The 22,759-nt window shown below is 39.1% G+C and overlaps 1 protein-coding gene across 14 annotated transcripts in view; it reads right to left on the bottom strand.

The window, feature by feature from the left end:
• The window catches only part of ablim1b (actin binding LIM protein 1b), a 422,940-nt gene that overhangs the window by 5,453 nt on the left and 394,728 nt on the right, over positions 1 to 22,759 (bottom strand). For 8 of the 14 annotated variants that reach the window (XM_087998851.1, XM_087998853.1, XM_087998854.1 and 5 more), the window contains 5 exons: positions 21,032 to 21,169; positions 17,678 to 17,766; positions 16,416 to 16,545; positions 11,722 to 11,786; positions 8,675 to 8,836 (listed from right to left, as the gene is read on the bottom strand). In XM_087998851.1, coding sequence (XP_087854977.1) covers positions 8,690 to 8,836; positions 11,722 to 11,786; positions 16,416 to 16,545; positions 17,678 to 17,766; positions 21,032 to 21,169 — 569 coding nt within the window. In that variant the 3' untranslated portion in view covers positions 8,675 to 8,689. Of the gene's footprint in view, positions 1 to 311; positions 393 to 5,547; positions 5,623 to 6,788; positions 6,797 to 8,674; positions 8,837 to 11,721; positions 11,787 to 16,415; positions 16,546 to 17,677; positions 17,767 to 21,031; positions 21,170 to 22,759 lie in introns of those variants that run through there. The other 6 variants (XM_087998859.1, XM_087998857.1, XM_087998862.1 and 3 more) reach the window with 2 other exon arrangements.

Raw genomic sequence — 22,759 nt, 5'->3', positions numbered from 1 at the left:
TGCAAGCATTGTCGGATGAAAAGAACAGTTTCCTTCATATCCTGTTATCTTTGTGATACAGAATATTGAACCTGATGCTTTGCCCTGAAATGAAACTCCTATGTGCTGAACTGAAGACATCAAACCACATGAACTACATCATCCTGAAACACTTTCTTAAAAGGCTCTAGTGACACAAGATTTTTTCCTCCAAGTGGTCACACATTTGAAAATCAGAGCATTACAAGCTAGTTTATTAGATTTGGTACAAGTGCCCATTCCAATTCCCAAACAGCAACATTCATTCCCAATTCTTCATGCCATGATCTCACCTCCAGTCTTGTTCTGTCTACATCTCTTGGTAATTTGCTGCGTCCCCTGTTAGTCACTGCAAGTACTTGGTAAGGGTAAATCTACATAATAGAAGAAAAATTATATTGGTAAGGGAAATTCAATTTGATTACTTATCTTCATTAAGTTTTTCAAATATGCATCCTTTTAGAGCTTCTCATTCTAATCTATAGAATATGACTTGATATGATCCTGGTAGAAATCAATAACTTCTGAAAGATATTAAAATTTCCAGACGCTGACAGAAATGATCCATTAAAATATTTTGTCGGAACCAACAAACTAAAACAACACTATTCTAAACACTATTCAGAAATGTATAATCTCAACCACAGAAAAGGTCTCTATTTAACTTTCAAAATAACAAAAAATATCCCTTGGAGGCTATGTCTCTTAAAAGGACACTTCATTCTCCAGAAACCAGTATAAAATGGTGACCTTTCTTTTTAAGTTCATTCTATTTCCAACATGGTAGCCCGTCAAAAAATCCTATCTCTAGAGTGCTTACAAGAATTAACAGTAGGCATAGACTTTACCAAACCTTGAATTTGCTTTATCATTCGATAAGATCAAAGTTGACATGATTGTGGTCAAAGTTTCAAGCTGCCACCTCATAGCACTTGCTTTCTTTCTTTTCCTTTCCCAGCTGGATACTTCTAATCCCAGAACTGACTTTCACAGTGAGGGATAAATTGGTGATTCTCCCCTCTAGCCAAAGTAGGTGAATGTCCCAATCTCGATTGGTACCTCATGAACTTGATCTCTTCAAACCGAATGTGCACAGCCACCACTTTTTGGATGGTGACTAACAGAGCCAGGACTAACTGCCTTCACCTTGCTGCCATCTCTCTTTGTTTCCCATGTTCTTGCAGACTGTCCTGTTTTTACATTCATAGCTATTTTAAGATAACCTGAAAACTCAGTTTACAATTATTTCCTTTATTCTGTTTCACTCTTAAAAGGCAACCTCCATGGCAACAGGAATCACATGGGATCTGCATCCAGTTAGAAAGACTAATCAGTTATTGTGTGAATCCCACAACTCCATTCTATTTTGGAATTAAATATGCAGTTTAGCAAGTGTAGTCATTAAAAATCTGACGTTCCTAGCACCTCCCTGTGTCTTGGAGATTTACAGTCTATTCACTAACAACACAGTTATAGGATCCTCCTTTAACAACTGTATTGTACCTGTTATGGACCAGACCAAACTCCCTCAAAATATATTAAGAGGACAGTTTAGACCCTATCATGTTCTTATTTTAAAGGTGTTGCATTCCAGATGCAGTTCAATTGGTCAAACTACTCAACTTTAAGCAAAACACATTTATCTCTCCACCCTGGAGGGCTCCCTGCCTTCAGTCCTGATGAAGGGCTTTTGCCCGAAACATTGATTTTCCTGCTCCTCAGATGCTGCCTGACTGGCTGTGCTTTCCCAGCACCACTCTAATCTAAACTCTAATTTCCAGCATCTGCAGTCCTCATGTTTGCCCTTTAAGCGAAACACACTATATCTTTACACTACAGTTAAACTACAGACAAAATAAAAATAAAATGAAAGAATCAGCTTAACTGTAACTCTACCAAAATGCTTAATATAGTATATACTAATTAATAATATATACTAATTAACTGTTCCAATTAGTAACATCTCATAAACATGTCAGTAAAATAGATTGTCTCATATGTAATTCTAGCAGCAGGAAGAGAACCCCAGCTTTTGGAGAGGAATAAAAGGTTCTACAGCCAGCTTCATGACCCCAGCAACTGCTGAAAGCTAAATCCAAAAACTCTGGTTCTGCGGGAGCTTGATCCCACCCATTCAGGCAACTTCTATTGTTCTAAACTCTAAAAACACCTGAAAGCCTCACCAGCTGTTTACACTATTGGCTTTGAGCAGACTGCATGATACCTCTGTTTCAACCTTTCTTCATGAAAAAAAGAAGAAAATACACCTCTTACAGCCATAGTATTATCACATACAACTCAAGGCTGTTGTTGGGCAGAATTCAAACAGTTAATGTGATCCCTTTCATTTCTGCATTTTACTATCAATTAAAAATACAGTCCCAAAGCATGACAATTATGCAAACTTCATATCATAACTACTCTCTAACGATTGCTTAAGTGATAAGTGGGCAGCCCAACACAGTGTAAAAAATAAGGTTGGAGCATTTGTAACTATCTTCAGCTAGAAGTGTCATGTAGATGATCCATCTCGACCTTCACTAGATATCCTCAGATTGTCAGTCTTCTGCCAATTCATTTCACTCCATGTGTTACCATGAAACAGTTAGAGGCACTGGATATAGCAAAGACTATGGACTCCAATAACATTACAGCAATAGTACCAAAGACTGGCCAAGCTTCTCCAGTACAGTTACAACACAGACATTAATGTCCTGTACACAAAAAGTAGAACAAATTCAACTGGGCCAATGACCACCCCATCAGTCTAATCTCAATCATCAATAAAGTGATGGAAGGTGTCATTAACAGTGTTATCAAGCAGCACTTGATAATAAACAAAATCAGAAATTGCTGGAAAAACTCAGCAGGTCTGGCAGTATCTGTGGAGAGAAAGCAGAGCTAACGTTTTGGATCCAGTGACCCTTCTTTTTGGCTTACTTATAAAAACTTGCTCACTGATGCCCAGTTTGGATTCCACCAGGGCCACTCAGCTCCCGATCCCATTACAGAGCTGAATATCAAAGGTGAGAGTAATTGCCCTTGACGCCAAGGGCATTTGACTGAGTGTGGCATCAAAGAACCCTAACAAAAGTAGAGTCAGTGAGATTCAAGGAGAAAACTCTCCACTGATTAGAGTTGTACCTAGCACAAAGGAAGATGGCTGTTGTTGCTAATCATCTTAGCTCCAGGATATCACTCCAGGATATCACTGCAGGAGTTCCTCAGTGTACTGTCCTAGCCCCAACTATCTTCAGTTGCTTCATCAACAACCTTCCATTCTTCCTAAGGTCATTTTGGAGATGTTCATCGAAGACTACACAGCACTACCGGTGACTTCAGATACTGAAGCAGACCATGTCCAAATGCAGCAAAACCTGGACAATATCCTTTTGCTGACAAGTAGCAAGTAACGTTCATGCCACACTAATGTCAGATAATGACTATCCCCATCAGAAGAGAAGCTAACTATCCATCACCCTTTGACATTCAATGGCCTAACCATCACTGAATCAACATCCTGGGAGTTACTATTGATCAGAAACTTAAATGTACTAGCTATCTAATACAGTGGCTATAAAGACAGGCTAAAGAATAGATATCCTGTAGTAGGTAATCCATCTCCTGACTCGCCAAACCCTGCCCAGCATTTACGAAGCATAAGTCAGGAGTGTGATGGAATACTGTCCACATGCCTGGATCAGGGCAGTTCCAACTATACCCAAGAAGCTTGACATCATCTGTGACAAAGTAATCCACTTGAATGACATCATATAGCCAAATATTCACATATTCCACCACCAATACTCACTAGCAGTAGTGTGCACCATCTGTAAGAAGCACTGTAGAAATTCTCCACAGATCCTGAGACAGCATCTTCCAAACCCACAACCGCTACCATCTAGAAGGACAATCGCAGCAGATACATCGGAACAAAATGATCTGCAAGTTTCACCTCTAACCACTCACCATCCTGACTTGGAATTATATTGCCATTCCTTCAGTGTCACTGGTCAAATTCTGCAACTCACTCCCAAACAGCATTGTGGGGATACCAACACCAACACCAAATGGACTTCAGCAGTTTAAAAAGGCAGCTCACCTTTTCCAGGGCAACTATGGGCAATGTTGGCCTGGACAGGAATACTAATACCGCATGTATGAACATTAAAATAAAGGAAGTCCTATCCAAAAAAAAAAGCATTCTTAATGTTTTAACAATGAACTCACTACATCAAGTATTTTTACCAGTCCCTTCTTTTTTGACTCATGTCACCAATGTGAAATCCCCATCAACACTCTTATACAGCCAACCAGAGTCAGCAGTTCTTTATTGGTGACAGTGCTAGTGGGAAAGCAGTAGTTGCTGCCAGTACTGCACCCACCAGAGGCCAAAGTTCACGAGTCACCCAGCCACAAGTTAGGTGCCTTGATGTGGTGGGTCACTGGTCAGGGAGTCTGCTCCCATTAAGCAATCTTTGCAATGCAGAGTCCCTCAATAAGTGCCTTTGAGCAAGGGGTCCTGACTAGGCTTACTTCTTGGCTTCTCACTTGGCAAATCCCCATTTAGGGCCTCAACTGGAGGTGGGCCTGGACCTTCCTGCTGTAGATTTAGTCAGGGTAGAGTTAGGAAGAAAGCAGTGACTCCACCTTCTACACTTACACCTGTTTAAATGCACCCACCTACAAATTTGACACATAGGAAGATGTTAAATTCCACTCAGGTTCTCAACTACATACCTAATCATAGGAGGCTGACAAAGTTAGCTGTATATTAATGAGATTCTGCAATAAAATGGAAACAGAAAATTTTGGAAAGACTCAACAAGTCTGCAGGTCTCCATGAAGAGAGAAATAAAATTAATGTTTTGTTTCAAGTATAATTCTTATTCATTCATATTCAACTCAAAACATCAACTTTATTTCTCTCCCTATAGCATGCCTGGCTGAGTGTTTCCAATATTTTCTGTTTTAATTTTAGCATCTGCCATATTTTGTTTTTATTTAAATGAAATGCAAGTCTTGACTTGGGATCTACATTAATAGGAGATTAGCATAATGTTTACTCAGTTATCAGGGTCATTTCTACCAAATGTTTTGTCTATTTAATTACTTTCAAATATATTTTACATGTCTATTTTCAACAGGTTTTCTCTCCGTGCAAACCTATTTACGAAAGGGAATTAAAAACAAATGATCATTTCTAAAAGTGATGCACAAATCGAGCGTAATAGTGAAATAATGCACTGAAACAATAGGAGGATGTGGGCTAACTGGCTGTGTAGTTTTAAGTTTATAATCTTGCCTATGATTTCGGAGAGGTTATCTGTTGGGACTACACCCTTTCTCCACAGGAAGAACTTGAAACTTTTGTACACCTAACAGAACTGATAATCGGGAAGTACGCCAATTAGTTTAGGAAACACAGTTGATTTTTTTTTGCTTACTTTAGTTATTCTTATCATATGCAGTAAACTTTTTTTTTAAAAAATTATCGGTGTACAATTTCACTGATTTTTGTAGACTTGCCTTTGGCTCCAGCATGTTAGGCATTGAAACTCCCCTGTCCATCCTTGTTCCTTGAACAGTTCCATCCTGTGTAGGCTGTAAAAGGTAGAGAGAGAAATAATGACTGTGTGTCAATGACAGTCACTAAACTTCAGAGAACTAAAATGCATTTGCTGTAAGCTAGCTTGTTCTAAGTGTAAAACAAATATAGATAATAGTATTTTTCCTCAAAGAAAAACTAACCCACAAATGATTCTATACAATCCACAGTCTTTTACAACAGGCACAGTGTTGCAAGATCAACTAATGCTTTGTTGTATTTATGAATTAAAAGTACTATCAGAATTAATATGATTGAAATGCAGCATTATAGTGAATTTAAGTTATTTTACAATGCGCTGCAATAGCAGTACGAACAATGCAATTGAAATACCTTTGGTTTTACCACCAAATCTCTATTATGATTTCTGCTAATGTCAAAAAGAAAATCTAACTTCAAAGGTATAAAATTCTTTCAGGGTCAAAATGTGATTTATTTTTGAAATGCTCAGGTAAACTCAATTGGCTTGGTGAGTTTAATTTGCATGATTCCAATTTCTCAATCAAATAATCTAACTTTCCAAACCATAGCTCATTTGAGTACTATATATGGAAATATTACATGGAGTCAACTGGAGAGGAAGTTGACCTACTGTTTCAGCATATTTTCCAAGAGGAACAAAATATAAACAAAATTATGGGCTAAAATCCAAAGTTAAAGGATAAAATGAAACCTTCATGATGTGCATTTTTAAATATACTTGAATAACTGTATGCATATTTGGATTTGCAGTTTGTGGAAGAACCAAAAGTTGGAATGATATTCTCAAGCTTTATCCTTATCCTGGCCTAGTTTCCTTGAAGCAGACGGTGTGTACAATTATTCATATAAAACATTTAAAAGTCAAAATAGTTCTATATTTTGACATTACAGTTAACACTACTTAGTGCATTCTGTACACATTATTCATTGCTTCTTCTCATCTATAACTAAATGGTCCTATTGAATATAAAAATTCTTAGATTTTATTTCAAAGTAATTAGGCTAAGAATCACTACAAAATATTCTTGACTGGCGTCTGGATTACTTGAAGTCAGTTATTACATGAGTTTATGCATCTCCTCAGCATGCACAAAAAAGTGTAGGTACTATGGTTTAAAAAGTAAGCTTTTCCTTTTTACGCTTAATGTATTTTTTGACCTTCTTAATGGCATCAACATACCAGCGTTTCTGAAAAAGAAAAAAAAGAAAAGCTATTACTTTGGTGCTCAGCACCTTTGTATATGTTATTACGTTTTCTTTAATTATTGAAAATTTATATACCAATGCATTTTGAGTCCATTATACTAACTCAGTTCTGCTAACCAGGTTCTACTTGTCTCTATGTGTGACTTCATCTATAGTAGGATGGGTGGTAGACACTAATCACTATCAATACTGCCCATTACTAACCTCCAGAGATACAGAAGCCACACCAGCTTAGTAACACATACTTCTGCCAGGCAATCATTCAATCCTAAAGATTCTAAATTGCATAAAGTTCAAAGGCAGTTCTGACACATGGGCCATCTGGTTCAGACAGAAGTACTCCACCTCTACTCAGCTGTTATCCCTGCCTATGTCTGAATCATTTTGATAAAACTCTTATCTCTTCTACTTCAAGAGAAATGTTTTTCTACATTATAAAATTGGATCAGACATGTAGTTATATCAATGTATTAATTTGCAGTGTGGTAAGAAAGATTAAGACTTATTTGTTTATTTTTAAGGTCATAACTGGTTCTAAAATAAAATTGTCTTTATTGACTGATAAGGCCCTTAACCATGCTTGATGTCACGTCAGTTTTCCAATGTTAACCTTTGACTCCTTTGCCACTGAGGTCTTCACTCAGGATTGGCTAATGAATTCACATGAAATTTCACTCATTATTGCTTACTGCAGATATCAACCCATTGTAAATAAACAGTTTAATACCTTTATTAAAATAACAAAGAAATGAATTAAGCACCCTGACTTTCACAGAACTCTTTCAATTATTGATGTGTGTGTCCAGGTACTATGTACTAGTGAGCTATTTGGCTATGAGTTAATCACAGTCAATCCAGTTCTCATCAGACATTGAACAAACGTGCAAGTTCCAACAGCACTCACTGAATAAAGATCAAGGAGAGTAATCCGGACTGATTTTATTTTCCTTTGTCATCGATCTAGCTGAGAATTCTGTCATTTCAATTTCCCGCAACACTGAACAGTGGCCACCATCTGTTCTGCTTCCAACTGCTAGGTGGCAGTGCCAAGCTGTTTTAGTAAAAGGAAACTCAGACATGCAGCTACAGCCTCTAACACTTGCTTCAGCAATAATATAGCATATAATGCTAACTTTTAAAAAGATTACTCTTCCCTATACTTTGCTAGCAACACAATTTAAAAAGGGAGTGTTATTAAAATAGGCTGGGCATAAATTAAAATCCAGAAGCTGTGGTCTAAGCATAGTATTTGATGTCAGTGAGAAGCAGGAATGATAATTAAAAATCATTTCTTTCAGAAAACGAAATAAGATTTCCATTAGAACAATGTGAGGCACAACATGCTGTTGAATGGCAGGTCTTTGATATCTGGGGCAGTGCCAAGTACTTTCTTGAAAGTTTGGAGGGAAGACAGGAAGATGTTGTTTTTTAACTAAATATGGATGCCACATGCTAAATTCTGGTACCGAGTTGCCTGGGATGTTGATAAAACATAGAACAGGAAATGACTATTCACTCCACCAAGTCCACTTCCAAGTAGCACTGTAGGATCACTGGGTTACAAGGAGTAGGGATAGGGATAGCAATGCAACCATTTAGTGTGGCACTAGAAAAGCTCAACAGGTCAGGCAATATCCAGGGAGCAGGAGAATTGACATTTCAGGCATAAGCCCTTCATCAGGAATTTATGCCCAAAACGCTGACTCTCCTGCTCGTCAGATGCTGCCTGACTGTTGTGCTTTTTCCAGTACTACACTTATTGACTCTGACTCTCCAGCACCTGCAGTCCTCACTTTCTCTCATCCACTTACTGTAGGCAACTTATGTTCAGTGTGATTTAACAGAATTCCTACAGATACTTGGAGTAAGGGTAAACTATAACACCTGGACTATTTTCTGGAAGAGAAGTTTAAACACATGTATAAACTGAGCAGAAATATTCATCTGAAAGGCATACCTACCTCTGACAGCTTCTCCTACGTCACTGTAACTGTCGTATTGTGTGAAATCTGTGGATTGTGGCTACCAGGACAAAGGAAAGCAGAATCAAAGTCTTAACAAATAATTGTATTCTGCCAGTTATTATAGCTTGATTACAACATCATCATGCTTTACTATAAAGACATACAAAGAATGCAGAGAAAGCAGTCAGACTTAACCAATTCCTTTTATTCCTTTTGACTGACTGCATTTGCAATTGGGAAGTAAAAGATAGCAACAGACACCATTGTGGAGCATGAGATCTCAACATTCATTCTTGTGTGGTATTTTTGTGAAAATACTTTGGAACATGATTGGAAACACTGGAACTATGGAAATAGGGAGAGGAGAAGGATTAGCTAGACCAATCAGCTAATGAACCATGTACATGCATTATTAGGAAGTTTCAACAGAGTACTTAATAGCAAAGCACAAGCAACACGCAACCCCACTCTGACTGGAAGGAATGACAAGGCTGGAGGACCTTGGTGTATGAGTCAATATTCTCTGATGAAGTCAGATTATGGCTCACAAATGTTCAAAAACCTACAACTGGGTTAAGACCTGCTGCGTCTGATAAATGTATGCCAGAATTTCAAAACCAGTGAAAGAGAAAGATTGCAATGTTTTGCACTAAACAGTAGCAGATGCTTGTTAAATAAATGTACTAGGCAAGCACATTTACACTACATGTTGTGAAGATCACTTCCTACTCGAGATCAGGCTCATGCTAAAACACTTTCTCCAGAATCAACCTTTGATGAGTCAGTAATTTATTTTGGATGGCTGCTAAATCAAACATATATCAAGTACACTCTTACCAGCTTCATGTACGAGCTCATCACGGACATTCACTATAAACCAACCGACTCCCACAGCTACCTAGATTACACATCCTCCCACCCTGCCCCCTGTAAAAACACCATCCCATATTCCCAATTCCTTCGCCTCCACCGCATCTGCTCCCAGGAGGACCAATTCCAATACTGAACAACCTAGATGGCCTCCTTCTTCAAAGACCGTAATTTCCCCTCAGACATGGTTGACGATGCTCTCCACCGCATCTTCCCGCTCCTCCGCCCTTGAACCCCGCCCCGCCAATCGCCACCAGGACAGAACCCCATTAGTCCTCACCTACCACCCCACCAACCTCCAGATACATCGTATCATCCTTCGTCATTTCCGCCACCTCCAAACAGACCCCACCACCAAGGATATATTTCCCTCCCCTCCCCTATCAGCGTTCCGGAAAGACCACTCCCTCCGCAACTCCCTCGTTAGGTCCACACCGCCCCACCAACCCAACCTCCACTCCCGGCACCTTCCCCTGCAACCGCAAGAAATGCAAAACTTTCACCCACACCACCCCCCTCACTTCCCTCCAAGGCCCCAAGGGATCCTTCCATATCCGTCACAAATTCACCTGCACCTCCACACATATCATTTACTGCATCCACTGCACCCGATGTGGCCTCCTCTACATTGGGGAGACAGGCCACCTACTTGCGGAACCTTTCAGAGAACACCTCTGGACACCCACACTAACCAACCCAACCGCCCTGTGGCTGAACACTTCAACTCCCCCTCCCACTCCACCAAGGACATGCAGGTCCTTGGCCTCCTCTATCGCCAGACCATGGAAACACGATGCCTGGAGGAAGAACACCTCATCTTCTGCCTAGGAACCCTCCAACCACAAGGAATGAATGCAGATTTCTCCAGTTTCCTCATTTTCCCTCCCCCCACCTTATCTCAATCCCAACCCTCGGACTCAGCACCACCTTTTGACCTGCAATCTTCTTCCCGACCTCTCTGCCCCCACCCCCTCTCCAGCCTATCACCCTCACCTTAACCTCCTTCCACCTATTGCATTCCCAACGCCTGTCCCCCAAAGTCCCTCCTCCCAACCTTTTATCTTAGCCTGCTTGGCACACCCTCCTCATTCCTGAAGAAGGGCTTATGCCCGAAATGTCGATTCTCCTGCTCCTTGGATGCTGCCTGACCTGCTGCGCTTTTCCAGCAACACATTTGTCAGCTCTGATCTCCAGCATCTGCAGTCCTCACTTTCTCCTAGATGGAAAGGAAGCCCAAATACCCATGCCCAATAAATATTCACACAGCTAAAGCTACAGGGCTGCCCTTGTAAGGTCAAATCCCCTGAGCTGCAGTAAATAGTGACGTGTGCAGGATGGAGCCCCTTAAGGATATTAATTGAATTCATTTAATTAAAAGTCCAATGACTTTCCTGAATGCATGGAAAATTCAACTATTGTTGTGGCTCCTCTGAGTAAGACTCCTAATTAATATCAAAATAGGGAAGTTTGTTGTATAAATTCCCACAGCATCCTTACTGTTAGAATTCCATTGGGTTAAGCTGCTTTCAAACCCAGAGTAGGTTAATTAACTGCAACACAAATTCATTTCTTCTAGTTTCATTGCAGTTAAAGAATTACTGTGATAAAAATGAAATAGCAAGTCATTGGCTTTAATGCATAAGCTTCAACATTATAGTAATCCCATCAGTATAAATTCTATTAATTAAGTAGTTCACTCCTTTGCATACATTGGACAATACAGGATACGCATAATGTTTTTTTTTATATGGGTGGTCGTTCTGATACAGCAGTCATTTATTTTCAACATTCTTAGAACTTTCAGGAATAATTTGGCATAGGTGCACAAAACACTGCAAATGCATTTGCTGTAACTTTATTGCACCAATCCTTCTTTCATCATCATCTAATTTCAAATATAAATTGTGACTGGCACACTTTATAACTTGTCACAAATAATTCCAAACTGGCAGGTATGGAAGTACCAGAATTGGGCTTAAAGTCTTATAGGTAGAGGAAATGAAATAGTAAAAAGGAATACCAGCTGACGTCACTTGCCACTTACAGAGTGTGATATGTATAGTCTTGCCTTACCCTATGTAGCCCATTTCTTCCATAACCAGGGAGGGAAGATGTTTTGGATGCAGAAGCATGCAGAGCTGCGGAGAGCAAGGTAAAGGTACATTAGATCCTCAGAAGTCAATGTAATGTATTAAAAAAATACAACTTGAGATAATACTCTAATTACAGGCTTCAAGCATCAAACCCAAGTATTCAATGATTGCATTATTTCAAACCATGAAGTGTCCACACAACTTGAAGCACTTGATGGGTTGCTTTATTAAATCGCAAGTTATTTTTAGTATATTTCGGTATAACTATAATGTCTCTCGAGCAATGGACAAATAGACATGGACATATTTGAAAATTAAATAATGCCATCAGCAATAGTAGTATGCCGTACTTTAAATGTACATTGATTGCAAGTATGAATTATCTTTCAGAATTTAATACTTATTGGTTGGGATAAGATTAGAAGACAACATAGGTAGCTCTCCCTGAATGAGTTGCAGACACAGATGGTCTTCCAAATCTACAAATTCCTTTCTTCTTTGCCCTTTTTGTCAGCCTTTTCCCTTCTCAAGTTCCCACCCAACTCTTTGATTTGCTACTCACCTCACCACTTTACCTCCTGAGTTCCAGCATACAGCTTAGTTGTTTCAAATATAGTTGTGGTGCACTGTCCACCGCCCCATCGTCTGCTCCCTGAGATGGAAGGACTGCCTTGATTGATCACTGTCCAGACCTCTGACTGATATCTGTGCAGCTCCCTGACTGACCTAATAGTAATCTAACTCAACTGGTTACTCTGGACCTGTAGCCTTGACTATTTCCCACTCCGCAGACTGTAAGGATACACAGTCACTGACCTTGATCACCCCAAATGGCTGACTGACCATGCCTGAACTCTTGGACTGAAAACAGCCAGTCCTTGACTGGCTGTAATAGAATCTCTTGACTGATGACAATTCCCTTGGACTCCTCTGAGGATTATTCCTCTTAAACTTGAAAAGGTGGCCATTTGGATGAAGTACATGTAGTATGTTTGCTGTGTAAGCTTCTGGTGTATGGTGTGGATGTGACAATGATGTCACACAGTGACATGTCCACCCTTTAACTGATCATTGCTGACAACCATAATAAGCTGCCCGGCTTTGTGTATGCGCTAAAAGGCAAGACAAGTCAGAGATGCTGCGAGCATCCAAGTGGCTGTAACGTGAGCGAGTGCCAAAAGAGTAAACTAAGAGCCTTGTGATGCATCCAGCTCCAATGCACGGGATGCATGGCTGTCCCAGTGCACAAAGTGCCTGGTAGCAGCATTACAATGAAAGTTGTGAACTACAGACATAAATTGTATTCTAAATGAGTCAGAGACGATGTGGTGCAGCTGGTGTACATCCAATGTCAACCTCCTTGGATGAAGAATGCAGATGGTAGCTACCCATGGCATGTGCCCTGACTTGGTATATTGGGTGTAAGAGCAGAAAATTGTATATAAATGATATACAATTAGATAATAATGAGACATTCAAACATCCAAGTCAGCCTCTTGTCACTCATTAGAGAGATTCTCATCTTCCTGTTAAAATCGTGGATGGAAAATCAAACTTCTTTCTCTCAGGGACGTCAAGATTTTAATTTTTCAGTTGGTGCTGCATTTACGTACTGATTTGCCATTGCCCATGTTGTTCAGGGGCTGGGATGGTTCTGCCCTGTGGTCAGAATGAGATGTTAAACTTAGGCAATGAAGGATTTTGCACAATTTTCCTCCCCAAGAGCGGCTGAGAATGGAAAATAATTGAGCAAGTCAGCCCCAGAGAGATACTTGCGCCCTTCTCACCACTACATACTTGTTGAAAAGGTTCATTAAGTCTTCCCTTACTCACTCGCAGTCAAAGCCCTCAAATAGTTAATTATTTCACATTTAGGAGCCTCAACCTGTCAATCTTTCACTTCCCCAATGATTTATCTTTCCAAGTGAAATTAAAATTAGCTCGTTGCTGAATGGACAACCTGCCTGCCATGTTGGGAGGTGATTTACATTTACCCTAGTCTGGGGAAAATATTTGCACAGAAGCTAATAAAAGTTACCTTCCCTCACCTTGCCTTCAACACCACCCCTGACCCCTTCCTCCATTGACCCTTACAACCATGAGGGAAAAAGAAAAAGACTTCCCTTTGTTAGGTGTTGGATCCTCCTGAAGAGTAGGCCTCAACCTGCAAACGTTAGGATCCAGAAGCTGCTAACCTCTGATTGGCTGGCACTTTCTGATGAGCCAAGACCCTAATATTATGGCTTGCCAATCTCAGCTCAAACCAAATGGTATACAATTTGCCAAACTTTCTTGACAGTGGGTGTAGCGAGTCAGTCAACACTTAAAATGCCCACACACCCACAGTTAGTCTGAGACAAGCAAACTCTTGGCTTCTATTTCCTACTACCACTGTCTTTTTACCCCTAAGCTGCTGCTGCTGTTTATTTTCCATTAGAGTATATTTGTATAAAACTTAAGAGGAAACTTAATGTTAAGATGTTATCATATTGTTGATTTAGAAATAAAAATATGCTCCTTGAGCAAAGAGTGAAAAAGTGAGCAGCACACATTTCTTGAGTGTGAGAGTAATATTTCAGAATTACAAGCTTCAAACGGTAAACCAAAGTGTTGAAATATTGCATTATTTGAAACTGTGAGCAAAAGAACGTATAATTTGAAGCACTTTGGTTGTTTTATTAATCCATGGCTTTTCATTGTATTTAGAGGTTGGTGATGCAGTTATGCTGGATAAAGTATTTTACCAGATCTTAGGGAGTTACAGAGGGACCACTCATTGCTACAACACTCAGAAGATTTCTAATTAGTAACAGTTTTCAAAGTGGTAACATGGAATAATAATATTTGGAAAAAATAATAGTGACGTTACGACTGATACTATGTTAGATACTCTCGGCTTCATCCACAAAGCCTTAGGGCAGCTTTAGTTTATAGTGTGAACATTAAAACACTAAAAGATCAAGCTTGTAGCTCTTGCAAAGTGCAAGTTTGTGTAGCTGCCTTCTTTCCTATTTTTCAGAACTTCCTCCCCCACACCTACTAATCTACTATTGAAAGGGTGCAAGGGTAACCTGCTCCAAAAACTCCTGTCAGAGCTAATGATGCAGAGCATGGCATGGAGTGATTTACCCTCTCTTTCAACATCTGTCTCCACCAAAGTTGATGCACCCTTTTTGCACCTCCAGTTACTAAAACGTGACAGCCACATCCACTGCCTCACCCTTTGCCCCCCTTCAGCCACTAGAATTCCCAATCCCTTTCCAAACAGAAAGCCTGATTTAAGTCAGGGCGGCATCTTCCTTCTTCTTTGCATGTGTGAGACCTCAACAGCGACCACTACTTGTCTCTGTCACTGCTGGGACTGCAAGAGCTGCCAGCCAACCTGATTCACCATCAGATCTTCAGGGTGTTCATTTCTGCCCCTGAGGGGTGGTAGTCCCACTCTAAGCTCATTAAGGGTACCCTCATTGCAGGCTGCTGACTCACTTTTTGACTGGGTTGAAGTGAGGACAATATCCCCAGTAGAATTCATCCCTTGCTGTCTCCTCTTGGATAAAGTTAGAAATTACACAACACCAGGTTATGGTTTAATTGGACGCTCCAGCTTTCGGAGCGCTGCTCCTTCAGATGGAACGGTGCTCCGAAGGCTGGTGCTTCCAATTAAACCTGTCACACTATTAACCTAGTGCTGTATGATTTTTAACTTTGTACACTCCAGTCCAACACCAGCATCTTCAAATCAGGACTACGATCGACTCTTCTTGGATAGACTGAAATGGATCATCATTTCAGTCAGAGACCCGGGTTCAATTCCCGACTCAGGCGACTGACTGTGTGGAGTTTGCACATTCTCCCCGTGTCTGCGTGGGTTTCCTCCGGGTGCTCCGGTTTCCTCCCACAATCCAAAAAATGTGCGGGTCAGGTGAATTGGCCATGCTAAATTGCCAGTAGTGTTAGGTTAAAGGGGTAAATGTAGGGGTATGGGTGGGTTGCGCTTCGGCGGGTCGGTGTGGACTTGTTGGGCCGAAGGGCCTGTTTCCACACTGTAAGTAATCTAATCTAATCTAATCTAATCTAAGTAATCTAATCTAATCTAATCTAATCTGTATGAAAATAACCTAAAGTCCATCCGCACAGAAGTTTGACATCTTAAATTAAACTAATATTATTTAGTTGAGACTTATCAAAACGACGACATTTTAATCCTGTTATTGCTTACTGCAATCTCTTTAATAAAATCAACTTTTAATAACATCAGTGTGGCTAATCAGAATGGCCCAACAATTCACTTATTTCTGAAGCACTGAATATTTAATTAAAAATATTCCAGCAATATTCATTATCAGCAAACATTTTATAGAGACCAAATCGCATGGAACTACTTAAATCATGGACATTATTAAACACTGATTTAAAGTGATTGCAGTAGGCAAACATAGGATTTTTCAATATTAAACATGTCTACTTCTAATCAGTGAACCAAGCTGAATAATGCTAGTGATATCTTAGAAAACATGATGCTTTGAGGCAACTTTACAATATGATGAAGCTCAATTGCAAGTAACATTAAAATAAATTAGTTAGTCCTCCTGTGCAATGGCCCATACCAAAAGATTAAGAATTGATTAAGAAGCCATTCATCTCACACATTTAAAAAAAGATTTATATTCTTACATGCATTCCCTGCTGAATCATAACGATGTCTGAACTGGACGTCAGCAGAGAGAGCTTGAGATGCTAATCGGGCTTGCTTCTCCTTTTCCAACTCTTCCTTCAGGATCAGCTTCCCAAGGCCTGACTGGATCTGGACAATTACAAAAACAAATTCCAAAAATAAACGAACCAGAATCTCTGAACAGCATGTAGCTTCAGTAAGTAGGAGTTATTGTGCTGAATTTAGCTAAACATTGCTTGGGTTTTCCCTGTGGACTATATTCCTTTTTGAACGTAGTTTACTTTGAACTGCTTCAAAGGTAAGAGTACAAACAGAAGCAGTGGTATGTTTTGGGCAGGAATACAAGACAAACAATTCTATTTTGATTAAGAATTCATTTCCTTTACATTAACCCAAGCAATACTAAAGGAAAATATTAGCAACTGTTGATGGCAACCTGAGTAAAGTGACCTGCCTTGTTAGATTCTCAGTTATATAGGGGGGAAATCCTTAAATTGAAAGGAAGAAACTCAAAGCTTTGCATTTATTTATGACCTTGTGTTTGTCACATCCTCAGGACATCCTAAAACACTTTACAGACAAATAATTACATTGGAAATGTAACAATTGTCATAATGTAGGAATCATGACAACCAATTTGCTCAGAATGTTCACAAACAGCAATGCAACAAATAACCAAATCATCAATGTTAGGTATTGGCTGAAGATAAATGAAGACCAAGGCACCCAGGGAACTTGCCAGCTCATCTTTGAACAATGCCAAAGGATCTTTAATCTCCCCCTAAGAGGAATGACAGTGCTTTGAGAAATGCTAGGGTTTACTAGTACAGTTGCATGAAAGGTGTCAGAAAGGTGGTGCAAAACTATTGAACCAAACCAGAGGAAGGGGGCAATGGTACTGACAGCAGATTGTTTAACGAAAAATAGTTAAGTTAAAAAAGTGCACAAGTACATACAAATTGGAAAATATCTTTCAACGGGATTAATGGACGATATCTGACCAATTGAGAGTTGGCTGAATGTCTCAGCCTGCTTTTTATATCAGCTTAACACCAAGGGCTAGACACATAGAACAAACACTCAAGAACACATACTAATTATTAACACATAACCAGACACAAAGATCAGAATGGTTCTTAGGGACTATCATTGGTTATTTCTTTAACCTCATCAATTTATAAATGGTAAAATTTGAGCCTAAAAATGCCAATCCTTCAATAGTACATTCTAACTGCTCCTAGATACCACAGGTCAGTCATACTTTGCTGAGTTGCTCCTCCTGGAGTTGTCGACGTCTGAGCTTTTCCTCATCCTCCTCTTCTCGTTCACTCCCCCGCCTCCTATCTGCTCCTGGTAATGACAAAATACAACTTCTGAAAATTGTGACAATGTATATTGGCAGAGGTATACATGGTTTGTGTCGCTTTAAAATCAAAGAGGGTGGATGCCTGCAATCAGCTTGATGGCCCAGCTCCAACAGAGAGGGCTTTGTGAATTGGATTTTAGACAGGAATGAGTTCATGGGATTTTAATAACTTTCTCTCCTCAAAAGATTTATGGGCAGTGATTTTTTTGGCTGTTGCATTAATCAGGTGATTTGCCGGGCATTGTGGTCATATCATCCAATCATGACTATATCCATGAAAGGCAGTTGGATCTCAAATGTGTGAAATGGGCTCTCAGTGGCAGTAAGTGAGTTAGATTAGGCATAAAGAAGGCGAACACAGATTCTGCCAACACACCAAAGTACTTTTGAAGAACCAGAGCAGCAGGAAACTTCCTCTTGGTGTTGTAATAGTAACAAGAAAATAAAATAATTCAGCCCATGTTAGCAACTTTAAGGATCCCTGGTTAGGCTACTCTGTGCCAAGGACAAATGAACAGGTTATGTACACCAGATTATTCTTGAAGGCTGATACAAAGTCCTATACTGTACAACCACACTTGAAATAACCACCATATTCTCCCAACTGATCTAGGCAAGAGTGCTAGCTACCAATCAATTACATTTTGCTCGCCTTGGCCAACCAATGGGTTATAACGTGTTTGCCAACTGCCCATTTTCCAGCATAAGTGGAGCAGTAAGCAGATGAAAATCACACGTGCAGTGCTCATAATTTACGAGAGAATCCCCTTTATGATCAAAAATGTACTAAATCTAAACATACCTGAATCATCTTGGGTTCTCCTTACTCCTTCAGGCCTTCAAAGTTGGGTGCAAAGGTCAACAGGAATCTTACCCTCACCAAAAAAATACCGGAGTGCATTATTTAGTGGCATGTGCAGTAGAGTAATGGCCAAGAGATTTGTGAGAATTTGTAATGAACTCAACATGACATCTTTCACTGTTTTGAATTACTGCTGCTGTACGGGGCTGTAAGGATGAGTAAAATACAAACTTCTGAGGTGTGTAAAGTAGCAGTGAGTAACATTGCTGGTGCCCATTGACAAAACAGTTAGTCAGTCAAGATAGTGAAAAGGTGAAAAAAAATGTTTAGTTCTCAAGTTTAGACCTGGAAACAGTTCAAAAGGCTGCGTGGCAGAAAACTATCCTTTTCCTATCATTGTTTTTCAGCACAAACCTGAATCTAAAACAGAATTATTTTATCCTGTACTAGAGGCTCAGCAAAGAGTTTGAGCCAAGATGAAACAAGGCTTGTGTTTTATTTAAACTTCTTTCTTTCCAAAAACATTAATCAGCTGGAGAGACATTGCTATTATATATTATGAAGGAAATCAGTGCTCTGAATGAAGTTTGGAAGACCTGTTCATGCCTTCTCCACCCCAATCCCAAAAAAGAAAATAAAGTGCATTTATGCATGAAATACTATATTAGCTCACTTTACTCAGATACACTCACAGTGATGCTGCTGTACGGAAACAGTGAACCAGATTGCTGAAGACATGTGGGGAAATGATCCTTTGTGAACAGTATACTTTCTGGCAGACCAATTTCAGAGATATTAACTAAAATTCCAGAATCTGTGAATCCATCCACAGTGCACAGCATCAGTAACTGAAACCTTCTACATTGGTAATCAGAAAACTGGAATACTTCTGCAAGATCTATTTGAGACAGCATGCCTGATGTGACTTCCAACAAATTATACCGAGGAAGAAGACATACCTAAAGACACGAGAGGAAGAAAAGCTGGTCCTAAAACATATAATTAAAGGGGCATTATTTGCACAAAGAAATATTTTCAAAACATCTTGTTTTCTCATAATTGCAGTGTTAGGTCGGAATAACATAATGTCATAATCAACATGACATTAGATACAAATGAAACATTCAAATGTAAATTAGGTTATTCATATATAAATGGAAAACAGATCTGTTGCAAGTTATTTTTTGAAGATTGCTTTGTTAAAGGTGTTTAAAGGAAGGATTGACAGCAAGATTACACGCTGCAATGCTTCCAGATCTCAGTAACATACTTTCCATTTTCTGTATCAGTGCTTCAGGGACAGCTGTTGTGCCAACATAAACAGTCAAAAGCTCCATAGGTAGCACCTTCCAAATTCACCACCAGAAGGTCAAGGGCAGCAGATACATGGAAATAATACCACTGAAAGTTTCTCTCCAAGCCATTCACCAACTTAACTTGGAAGTATATCACTGTTCCCTCAGTATCACTGGGTCAATATCTTGGAGCTCCCCTCCTAATAGCACTGTTGGTGTACCAACACCACATGGATTTTGTGGTTCAAGACGGCAGCTCAACACCACCATCAGAAGGGCAAGTAGGGATGTGCAATATATGTTTGCCCAGCCAGAAAAACCCACATTCTCTGAACGAACCAAAAGTAAAATGCTATCCTCAAAGTGCCCTTACACCTTTTGGATTTAAATTCAACAAAGTATCTCTCCCAGTTACTCTGCACAAATGGATTTCAGAGTATGGTTATTTAATCTCATAACTACCATTGTAATGTGAACAACTTAATTTCAGTGATACATGGCCAATATAAGTATATAGATTTTTAAAAATAAAATCACTGCCTGCATACCTCTGGCATATCATTCCAGCAAAATTACAGCAGATGAAATGTTGATTGTCATTCAAGGGAAATATGTTGGTGTTGGAAGGCTGCTTGAGATGACCTCACTGACTTGATGAGAGAACTGATAGTGTTTTGCCAATGGAGTAACAAACAATGACATGCTGCCATTCTCTGATTCACCTAGCAGTTACACTTTTTCATGAAGAACACTTCTGGCTATTTCTTGGGATGGACATCAATTTCAGCGATTCAGTCACAATATAAGCCACTAAAATAAGAATTTGCTCCACTGTGGAATTTATCTTCTATCTGCAAAGCATGACTTGATGACATCTCAAAATGTATCAATGAAAATGCTGGTCACAACAAAAAATAAACTGCTTGTCAGTCATGGGAATTCAGATTTAGATTTTTTAGAGATTCAAAATGCACCTTTCTAAAGAATTATTAGCATCAATAAAAACATTAGAAATTTTAAACATTTAATATTTTAGTTTTGGCAAAGTTGTCCTGACAAACTTATTATGATAATATTAAGTTGTATTATGATCTGAGAACACAAATTTTTAAAAAATAATTAATGAACTCATTTGTCAGGCTTTTATCATACCTATGGTACCTGAACCTGGCCAGTAGTCAGCCTCCACCTCAGATGTTTGATCAGGATCTGGAGCCTGGGCAGCTGGGAACTTGGATGACTTGATGATCTCCACGCCTGTCTTGAGTTGTGCTGCCATTGCAGCTGCATCTAGAGTGGCAACCAGTGGGAACTCAGCACATGTTACTCTGTCTGAAATAGTCTGGGGTTTCCTATTAGCCTGCTGTAGGCTTTCAGTACCCTCCGCTAATCAGTACAGTATTAGTGAAATCTCCTTATCACAAATAAAAATCATATTCATCTGACATAAAATAAACATATTCAGTTTAGCAACTAAATAATCATGTTAAGTATTTTATAATGGGTTAGTCGTAACAGAAAGCATAACAAGTAATTAAGGAAAGAACTGGAGCTCATTTATAGGAGTCCTAATATTATAGGACTCAGCTTTCAGTGCATATGTGACTTATGTTAGATTTAAAATAAATTTCTAACACACTTGTCTCTCAACCTCAATATTTATTATAGTTAACATAATTTAAATATTTTAAAAAGTATTTCAAATTAATTATTAATTTATGTCGTAGGGTGTAGAAATTACATAAAATTTACTTAGAGCTCAATAATGATTACTTCAAGAGTGATAATAACTTTTATTTCTGGAATATTTACTAATCATGAGGTAAAGTTGAGGGAGTGGAGATTAGAAAATCAATATGACAGTGTTGCAACCCAATCTACAATTCAGTTCCTTTAAATACTGTACTTCATTGAGGCCTCAGGATCAATGAGCTTGTCTGTTGACTTAATTGTACTCATTTAATTTAATAAAACAAAACCTCTGAAAATACTACTTATATCTCATAACAACCTTTCAGCAGGCTGGCCCATTCATTTATTTGGACTAACATCATCTTAGTGTTGTCAGGTCCATCAACTCTGTTTTCTGAACTTTATATATGCCCAGTCCTGATAGTATTCTTCTCTATGTTCTCTAGATTCATAACTCTGCATTTGTTCTGTCTTCTCCCTGTTCATCTCCTTAAGATGTATGTATATTCACTAATCCCCTGCACTGCACTTACAACAATACTCCCAGAACATTCCTTGCAGACACTAACAGTCAATTTTCAAATGGCTTTGAGAGTTCTAGCTTAATAAATAAGCACCAGTATTGTTTATGATATAGATGTCCTACTGGTGATCACATCGACTGACATATGCCTCTGCAATCTGTCCTTGAATAACCTTGAAAACCATCTGTCCTTGTCTTGGACTTCTTGAAAACCTCTGATGAGATTTGGCACAGAACTAATCCAAACAGATTACTGCTTTGTGCCTTCAAGGGTATATTTATAACTACCTAATGTTGCTAGTTGTATAGTGCTAGCAGAGAATCTGATTTGTGAAGTGAAGATAAGGTTGTAATTTTGACTTTCTGATCATGTTCTCCTTGAGTCAGCTCATTGTTGAATTTGGATGTTTATCCTTTGGTTTTCTCTTAAATTACTCTATCAACGTTGCTCTTGGTGGCCTATTTCTTTATTTTTTTTTCCCAATAGCAGTGATGCTCTTTCCTATATTGCCACTTTGTTGAATTCAGGGCTAATTGGAATCTCCAATTCTAACTCAGTTTTTCCCAGGATCTCAAAATTAGAAACCTATAACTTTCTCAGCATTTCTTTCCAGATACAATTTTCTGACTTCATATTTCCCTTTATCATTGCTTGCTGACTTAAC

Source organism: Chiloscyllium plagiosum, unplaced genomic scaffold, assembly GCF_037043375.1.
Source record: "Chiloscyllium plagiosum isolate Xiang-an unplaced genomic scaffold, Cpla_swu_hap1 HiC_scaffold_22, whole genome shotgun sequence".
Lineage (NCBI taxonomy): Eukaryota > Metazoa > Chordata > Chondrichthyes > Orectolobiformes > Hemiscylliidae > Chiloscyllium > Chiloscyllium plagiosum.
This window is presented reverse-complemented; position numbering and strand designations above follow the sequence as displayed.